Below are 9,980 nucleotides of genomic sequence, written 5' to 3'. Positions count from 1 at the left end.
ATCTAGCTTGATGCCCAACTCAAATCTATGCTTAGCTTTCTGGAGCTTGAGGAAGTGGAAGATCTCATGGGCCAAAATAATATTGTCCTAAATTTGGTGGCCATGGACGAAGGCATTTTGACTAGGGGGAAATTAACTCCGGCAAAAATGGTTTCAGCTGGTTGGCAAGAATTTTTGATAATACCTTATAGGAATAATTGCATAGACTTATCGGCTTGAATTGATTCACAGACTCTGGGAGTGGGACCTTGGGAATTAAAACAATATGTGTCGAGTTGATCAAATTCGGACAAGTTCCCCCACTAAGACATTCAACAACCATCCCCATTACCTATGGAGAAATAATTTCCCAGAAGTGTTGGAAGAACACCCCCTGGAATCCATTAGGACCAGGCGCATTTAGGCCGCCTATCTACGCCAAAGCCTCTCTGATCTCCATCTCCTCCACATAATTCCTTAACCCATCATTCATCTCAGGCATTACAATTGGATCAACACATTCCAGAATGTCCCCCCACTGGCGACTCCTCTTCGTAGAAAACAACCGCATAAAGTGGTCATCAACCACATGCCGGATACCTATGAGCTCATCCGTCTAACTCCCACTAGCATTTTGGAGTTTGCTAATGTGGTTAGAACGTCGGCGTTGTACCGTAGATTGATGGAAGAAAACAGTATTAGCGTCCCCTGCTTGTAAGCATCGAACGCGGTTACTTACATTAAGGACCGGGTCCTGGTAAAAATTATGGGGTGGAAGCAATAATTCCTCTCCTAGGCAGGTAAAGAAGTGCTTATTAAGGCTATTGCCTTGGCTGTCCCAACAGACTCGATGAATATGTTCCGGCTGCCTGATAGATTATTCAGGGAGATTGATGCTGCTCTTGCCACGTTTTGGTGAGGAAATACGAACAAATAGCAGAGCATTCATTAGTTAAGGTGGGACGAAATGGCGGCTTCTCCACGAGCCGGATTCGCTATGGGTTAAGGTGTTGAAGGATAGATATTTCCCTCAGGATTCGTTATTGAAGGCCAAGAGGGGCGGGCGTGCGTCGTGGGTTTGGTCTAGCTTATTGGAGGGACGAGATCTTATCACTCGTGGGTTGAGATGGCAAGTTTTGAGCGGGAATTTGATCAATCTGTAGGCTGACAAATGGGTTTCCTGGCATCCTGAATGGTCATCCGACTCCTAAAGGTGGGGTTGAGCTTGACAAGACACGGGTGGTGGCTTCGATCATTGACATGGAGCGTAGGACGTGGAGATCAGATGAGCTTGGGGCCCTTTTTTCTGAGTTGGATGGGGCTGCGATCTCCAGAATTCAGGTAAGGGATTCACTTTCTTCATATCGCCTTATCTGGCCCGCCTTTAAGAATGGCAAATACTCGATTAAATCGGGGTATTGATGGGTGCGAAACTTTACTCCGGGTTGGCGGATTGATCGTCCATCTTCCTCCAATTTTGCTGAGTATGCGGTGTGGGCTAGTATTTGGAAGCTTCAAGTCCCTCCAAAAGTGAAAATCTTTGTGTGGCGCTGCATAAGGGGTGTCATTGCTACTTAGGAGAACCTGTTTAGGATGAGGTGTGCTGAAATCCGTGCTGTCCTATTTGCCTTGCTCATTCGGAATCTGTTGAGCACCTTTTGCTTCTATGCTCGTGGGTGCAGCCTGTGTGGTTCGGTGGTCCTCTTTGTATTCGAATTAATGGCATTTCAATTACCTCATTCAATGACTGGCTCTCTCACTTGTGTGCATTGCAGCTGGGGTCTAATGAGTTTAAGTCTCGATTTTTGTCTCAGGTGGCCTTTTTCTGTTGGTTTATCTGGAGAGCCAGATGCAATGCGGTGTTCAACAATCGTACCCCATCTCCATCACAAACCATATTCAATATTTCCAGCAGTTGGGAGAATTATGTTGCTGCTAAGTCAAGGGAATCTGGTCTTGTTCCTCCGCCTCTGCCCAGCCGTGAACGTGCGATTTCGTGGTCTCCTCCTCCTTGTCCCTTGGTGAAGGTTAATGTGGATGCGAGCTGGAGACAAGGTGCTAATTCTGCTTGGGTTGGTTTGGTGGTCCAAGACTCAAGTTGTAGATGTTTGGAGGTCAAAATGGTGGCGGTTCTAGCTTCGTCAATGGCGGTGGCTGAGTCCTTGGCGGTTCTTGAGGGGTGCTATCTGGCGAAGGGTCTGAATATCCCCCGGGTGGTGATAGAATCAGATTTGAAACAGGTTATTTCATGTTTGCATGATAGCTCTTTGAGCTGCGCTTTGGAAATCCTCCCAATCTGAAACTGTATCTGGGTGGTTGGGAAGACCTTCCAAGCCTGTTCCTGGTCTTGGATTCCAAGATTAGTAAATTATGCGGCGAATTTCGTTGCGAAGAATTTTACTCCGGAGATGTGCAATCATGTGTGGGCAGATTAGCCCCCATCTTTGCTTGTTAGAATTGTAAACAAGGATGAGTTGCCTTGCCCTTCGAGTGGTTAGTTAAGGTTCTTGTTTTTGTGGGACGATGTGTTCGCCAGTTGTGGCAGCGTCTTGTGTAATCTCGTACCTCTTTTTCTGCTGGGGTATGTTGGTCTCCCTGTTTTGTTAGCTGTCTTCGGCTTTCTTTGTTCTTGTCTGGCAGTTGTGCCTTGGTAATGAATCCTTTCTTCCAAAAAAAAAAAAACAATCTTTTTTCATACTAAAGTTACAATTTTCTACTCAAAATTTTGCATGGGTAAAGACATATAGATACGGATCTATGTGAGGGTAGAATGAGCCTTCTTATTTTTTTGGTCAAGTTTTTCCAAGCTTTGTAATCTCTCAAGTCATTCTATCAGATACTAGATATAAATAAATCAATAAAAACATAGAAGAATAAAAAAACCAACAAAAATAATATTGTTATATGGTGCATTGAAACGGTCAATCCTGCTTCCCTAAGGTGCTCATTTTGAGGACGTGTGAAGACTAAATGCATATTAGCCACAAAATTATATTAGTTTTAATTCAAAGCTTAATATGTTTGACAACTTAATAAAGCAAAACCAATTTACAATTCACGAACCATTAGAAATTTTATTTTCTTATTTTTTTTATTAAGTTGTCAAATATTTCAAGTCTTTAGATATAAACTAATATAATCTTGAGGAGCATTTTTGCTCACCATTCTAAACTTTGGTGTATGCTCACTATAAACTTAATAACTGACACGTGTCTATCTTTTCAAAATTGAAAATGTAACATTTAGTGTAAAAGTTAACTAGAGTTAGGTAAATGCACATGATAAATGATTAGGTATATAGTAAGCATACACTATAGTTATGGTGGTCAGGGTAGAAATAAAATGAAAAGGGACTGTTTTTATTGGTAATGATAGGAATACTAATATGTAGACTAAATTTTGTAAATAAAATGACATAATAGTTGATGATTGGATTATCACTTAAGTGTTAATTAATGTACTTATTTCTTATTGGTGACAAATTATATAATTTACAAATTTATTATACATAGCATTACCTGTTTTTATTGGTAGAGTATGCATACAAAACGATTGATTCACCTATATAATTAAGAGAATTTTAACGAAAAGCTCTTGGTACTGTTCAATTTAACGAAAAATCATATTTTTATACTAAAAAATCAATCTTAGTACTATTCATTTTACCCTTTATTTTGTCCTTATTGTTAAAACTCAAAGTCCTCAAATCATTTTTATTAATTTTCTTATAATTAATTCCAAGAGAATTGACGTAATGCTATTTAATTTGTTATTTATGTATACGAGTGATGGACAGCTAAATGTCAGAAATTAATTATTATTCTAAATCCTAGATATGAAACGATACGATGTCGTCACGTGCTTTTTGTTTTGTATATTGACCTGATTATCAATTTAGAAAATTAAAAAAATGGAAAACATGACCTTAGCTTTGGATGCTTTAGACACCAATGTCCTGTCCCTGGTGTTTGGTTTGCATTAAGATTCTTTTGGGAATGGAATTTATAATTACTACACTTGTATTATACTGTTGTAGCGATTGGTTGTAACAAATAAGGGAGTTTGACATTTTGTCACATTACAAAACTTGAACTTCCTAGAAAATTTAGCAGTCCGCACACTCAATTTTTTACTTTTCCACATACCTTTTTAAATCTTTATTGTCGGATCGAATGAACTGAAGAAGATCAATACAAAAAATTAACAACGATATATAAGAAATAAAAATAAGTATGTGAATATCACTCTTCAAAACTCACAGCAAATTTAGCCTCACAACCAAGGACAAGTTCCATTAAAACAATCCAGCTATTGGTACATTTAAGCTTATCCCCATAAATTGTGTTTTTAATTGCTAGAGAAAATTAACAAGTGTCTGTAATACTAGAGAGATGATTTATTTGGATCGTATTCTATGAAAATATTGGAGGTTTGATCGATCATGTGATAAATCAAGAGTCTTGTTCATGCATATCACGCAGCCAAGAATCAATCATCTCTTCCTTTTAACTTTAGACACAATGCTCACCCCTACCTCTTTTGTCACTTTGGCGAACTCAGTGCTCTCTCTTCGTCTCTTGCTTTGGAGAGGGTTCATATGACGTCTAGGATTTGGAATGTGGAATGGATTGGGTACCAAATAAAATTCAAGGTATACTGAAGATATATGAGAACGGTTTTTTATTCTAAAAATATTAGAAAGATATATGATATGAAGGAAACTTACTATGTCTTTAATACTACTACTTTTTGTGAAGTTGAAATGAATAACTTTCTTTAATGAGTCTACGTTTGAGTTTGACACAAATTTGTATATTTCAATATACCTTAAACACTTAAATTAAATCTTGGACACCGAACAAGGCCTTAGACTTTCTTGTGCCTTCAAATGTATCAGGCACCCCACTTGATGCTGCTCCAAGGAAAGTTATAATTGCATGCATTCGAGGTCTATTTGAAGAAAACCTAGTTGACGAGAGTGAATGAGTGGCGATGTTTTCTTCGTTATTCGTTAAATTAACAGTCCGAGCAGTTTGTCAAATGAAAGTGGATTAATTCCCTTTCCCTGCATGCATGCATGCATCAAGTCCTACGATCGACCATTTGGAATTATATGCCTCAAAAGTCACGTGAATTACTTTGAGACCATGGCTCTTTGCAGGTGATCATGATTTTGCAAAAAGCTGTAAAAAGGGCAGCATGTGAGAAGATCACATGATTTGAGTTGAGATATGTTGAAGGTGATCTGCATGCATCATACATGTGCGAGTGTGACTTCTCACTTGAGATGGCAGATCTCTCTCTCTCTCTCTCTCGAGATTGAACCAAAGTACATGCAGGTGAGGTAGCTAGCTAGCTAGTCGCATTCATTTCAGAAGGTAAAACAAAAGAAAAGTTTACTTGAAAAAGCCAAAAGCATGTATCCACAATAAAATATAAACAAGCTGTATATCAAGAATATTAAGATCACAATGTAATGGTAGAAAAACTAAATTTTTGAACTAATTTTTGTAAATAGATGATATGGTTATTAATGATTAGATTATTATTTAAATGTTAATTAACGTCTTTATTTCTAATCGGTGATAGACTATTTGATCTTCAAATTTAGTTTAAAATTTGCTCTCCTAGTGGCTAGTACTTTGATAAACTTTTATGACATTCTTTTACATGGAAACAAAATTAGAATGATTTGCTTCTTCAGTTTCATGCATTTATTATGAATCATTTTAATTCTTAACCTTTTATGTGTTAACACACATATAATTGAAAAAACATGAGTTCTCTTTTAAAATTTGTAATCTAATACCTAACAAATTATAATCAAATCAACTAGAGTGGACTAGTTGATACGATGTTTCTTTACTTCCCCAATTCATTACTTCTTTCATTCATGTTAGGCAAACATGTCAATAGTATCTCAAAGTAGTTGTAAAAAATCTTTGACTCACATAAATAAGAAATTGCAATGTATATCTAATCTGACTTAGTGTAGGTGACGAGGTAGCTTTAATGTTATATTGATAAGATTTTGTAATTCTACAAATAAAACTTAATTCCTATCTACTAAATCATTTTAAGGAATCAAACTCAGATTGCCTTATTTCTATATATAAGTATCACACCCACTCAAACTATTATGAAAGATCTTACTTAATGTCCGTAGTACTCTCAAATAAATAAATCAATCAATAAAACAAGCATCTACACTGAGCATTGCCTGAATTATTAGTATTATTGTTCTTTATTTAAACAATCCCAGGAATCTGCTTTTCTTATTTTCCTCATCTTATTAGTGGTAGATGACGAGGTTACTTTTAAGATTTGGCCTACTTGTTTAATAATTTACAGGTACGATAGATTATTCTTCACAACTGACTTGAGTCAGAGTTTATTCCAGTCTTGCAAGAATAGGATTAAAATCTGATATTCTGTATAAAAACAGGAAAAGATTTCATCTACTTTTCTGGTTAGAAAGTTTGTCATTGCTTGTTGCATTGCACAGGGTAAAAAGTCACCAAATACGAATTTCATAAATGAAACATCATATATTCTTGTGGATTATGTAGTAATGAGGAAGTAAGATCAAAATCGCTTGACGCTTAATTGGGCGGCAGGGTGTATGATCCGGCCGCAAACACAGTAAACAACATGCACTAAGAAAATTTAATTTGTGTCCATATCGCGTTATGTCTTATGATAAAACGACGAAAAATGATTTGTCAAAGTTTTATTCTCATGCTTACATGAGTTTTCTTTCGTCCGTCTTTAATTTTTATGTGCAGAACACAAAAAAATATGTGCGGAAATCACTTTGCTATAATGATAAGGTATCCACACAAATGGCTTTTTTATTTTGTACTTAGAAAAAGTGGCTTGGAAGCAAAACAAAAAAAATATATGCGTGGAAACAAAACACACCATAACCAAAAGAAAAGTGTTTTCTAGTGTGGTATGAAGTTCCTACCGACCTGATGAGATAACTTTGTCAGCAAAATTTATACCAAAATATCTCAACTGTTGGAGCCAACTTATTCTCAAATCACTTGCACCAGAAGAGAAGTTATTGGAGTAAGCATTATGTTAATGGAAAGCTAAGCCCAATTGCTGTGGGTTAAAGTGGGGTTAGGGATAAGATTAAAGATCGTTTTAACTGATCTTCATAACGCACATAATTCGTAACTTAAATAAATAAAAGCGTTTATTACTGAAGATCCTGTATTCAAATCCCCCATCGTCTGGTATCGGTGGACCTGAAAAGACTTACCCTTGTAAGGGGGGCATGGTGGCATGCACTACAGTTGAGACCATGCTAAAAGAGTTATTGACATCTTTACTTTTGCAGACAAAATCTGGCATTCGAATTAAATTTATGTTTCAGCTCGAACTCAGATAGACCGTTATAAATGTGCAAAAATTCGATGGTTCTCCTAGCATTTTCCAAGATCTTACGTTTACAAAATCTCGAGTATCTACTAGTCAATTTATACTACTCAAATTAAATTTAGTAGTTCTCATTAACTCATTCTGTTGACTCACCTCACATAAATCAGGAGCTTTAATTTCTCTTTCACACAAGCCAAGGATCTAGATTTTCTGATCCTTAGGCTCTTGACGCTAAGGTCCAAGAGGATCCAAATTCCAAAAGGGTGCTGTAAAACAGTAAAAAGTAGGGGATATTGTGCAATAAAAACTTAAAACTACCAAAATAAAAAATTTATACATGAACTCATAGTGTAGCATGAAACTACTGGAGCAGCCTGGTGAATAATAATACAGATGAAAAGGGTACAAAATTTGTGTAGTCAATAAAAGAACATTTTACTAATATGGTAATTTACAAGAAGATCAGCAGATTCACAGATCCCTTCTGCAGAGAGGGCATGAGCCATGCCTTAGGAGCCACTTATCTATACAAGGCAGGTGAAACATGTGATGGCAGTGTGGCAAGCTTCTTACTGTCTCTCCAATCTGAAAATCCTGATCATGTAAACAAAATTCACGATGTCAATCACTAAGTTCGAAATTGAGACTGATTATATCGCTTATGAGCGAAAAAAGATGGTTTCTTTAAGATTTTTTACCTGAAGACAAACTGAACAGGAGACTTTCTCCCCAGAAGCATCCACATTGTTGTGGCAGGTAATTTTGATCTTCGGGATCTTTTCAACTGAATCTCCGGGCAACCCTTTGGAGCCACCGGTGTCGAAGATGTTGGGGATCTCATCAAAGGTTGATTCCACAGCACCCATCTGGATAAAGAACAACGAAACAAATAGTTAATTAGTAATTAGCAAGCACATGAATGAATCTCATGGAGTTTATGTTGCCTAACATAAAAACTGGCATCTAAGCATTGAAATTACCTGACTTTGCACTGCACTTAACATGGCCGGGCCAATCCGCTCGCGGACTAATCTACCGCTTAGGAGACTAGCAATGACATCAATCTGCATAGATTACACGAAAACACGAATTAGGCATACTGGCATTTGCTACTTAATTAAACCTTTGGAGATCAAATACACCAACTCAGGAATTCTAAAGAACCAAACATTTGAGGCATTTGGGGCAGTGACCACCTGACCATATAAATATAGGGGTCCCCAAAATCTTAATTGCTCACCAAATACAGAAGACACCCAATTCCTGATTCATCTGATTGCCAAAGAACAAGGGAAGATTCAAACACTTCAATTGAAAAAACAGCTCCTGATATTGCACCAACTGCAGCTCCTCTCACAAATCCACTCTCAGTTTCCTGCCCTATCAAAGCTCCAGTCATTGCTCCTAACGTGGTGCCCACTGCACACAAAAATTGCCATTTCCATTAGTCAAAATCTAACATAACTTACAGCTTTCCTTCTCTGTATCGTTTCAATTTTATCGGATGTCCCGGAAGGGACAACGTAACATACGGTTCTTAATTTCAAAACACGCTATGTTCCAAGGATCCAGACACCAACAAAATAAATAAATAAATAAATATAAAAAAAATTGATGAACAAGCTTTCCCAAAAGAACCCCTTTTGTCAACAAGTAAAGTTTTAAACTTTGATTGGAGCTAGAATTTAACAAAACAATGGCATACGAAATTCAATTCAATTCTCCAACAAAATTCAGGAATCCAAATGCATGCAATCATTGAGATAATTTCCTCTGTCACAGAAACAGCGACCCAATTGATCTTTCCTGCAGAAATTAACAATCCCAAGAGCCAAAATCCAACTCATTGCAAAATTTGCGATATACCCACATCAAAAAACACAGAAACAGATCAAAAAATCAACACCCTTTAATGCATTAACAAAAGAAAGACAGAAACTTTCGACAAACAAGCAGAACCCAATTCAGAAAAAATAAAATAAAACGAACCTAATGCAAAGAAGAAGGTGAAGATCGCAGAGAAAACGTTCCCGAGAACCGCAGAGACGGCGAAGTTGCAGAAATCCTTGACCCGTTCGACGAAATTCCCCAACGAAAACGAATAGGAAGGAGGCAAACGAGATGGGTGCGCAATAAAATCCATTGCTGTTTGCGTTTATAGAAGAAAAACAAGGCTTTTGGATTTGTAGCTAAATGTTTGTTGAGTTTAAAGCAAAAATATGAATGAATTTAAAACCCTTTTCAAAGCTTTGAATATCTCCCTCTATATAAATATGTGTATATATAGAGATTTGTATATAAAGGGAAGATGGATGGAAAGGTGTATTGCTTAGTCCGTAAGAGAAGAAGGGAAAATGAAAACCACATCAACCAACTCGCATTTAAAGCTCTCTTATTTTTTTTTCTCGTTTGACATAAATCTCTCTTTGTTTCTCTCTCTATCGCTTTCTCTCTCTAGGTCATTAAGCTCTGTTTTTCTTCCATCACAACTATATTTGCTCGTGGATCAAAGAAAATATAGGCTTGGTAGAAAAAGAACGGTAATTTTGGTTTCAGAAAATGCATGTGAGAGAGAGATAGAGAGAGAGAGAGATATTAACTTCAAGAAGCTTCTC

General features: G+C 36.9%; 1 protein-coding gene across 1 annotated transcript; it reads right to left on the bottom strand.

Annotated features, from left to right (window-relative positions):
* Positions 1 to 7,707: 7,707 nt before the first annotated feature.
* Positions 7,708 to 9,655, bottom strand: LOC137748586 (NEP1-interacting protein 1-like). The gene is made up of 5 exons (XM_068488753.1): positions 9,355 to 9,655; positions 8,606 to 8,784; positions 8,346 to 8,429; positions 8,064 to 8,231; positions 7,708 to 7,959 (listed from the first exon to the last, which is right to left on the bottom strand). The coding sequence occupies exons 1-5, from the start codon at positions 9,506 to 9,508 to the stop codon at positions 7,837 to 7,839; spliced, it is 708 nt and encodes a 235-aa protein (XP_068344854.1). The 5' UTR covers positions 9,509 to 9,655; the 3' UTR covers positions 7,708 to 7,836.
* Between the last annotated feature and the right edge of the window lie 325 nt (positions 9,656 to 9,980).

Source organism: Pyrus communis, chromosome 10 (genome assembly GCF_963583255.1).
Source record: "Pyrus communis chromosome 10, drPyrComm1.1, whole genome shotgun sequence".
In the NCBI taxonomy this organism is placed as follows: Eukaryota; Viridiplantae; Streptophyta; class Magnoliopsida; order Rosales; family Rosaceae; genus Pyrus; species Pyrus communis.
Note: the sequence above shows the minus strand (reverse complement) of the source record. Positions and strands in the feature narration are given on the sequence as shown.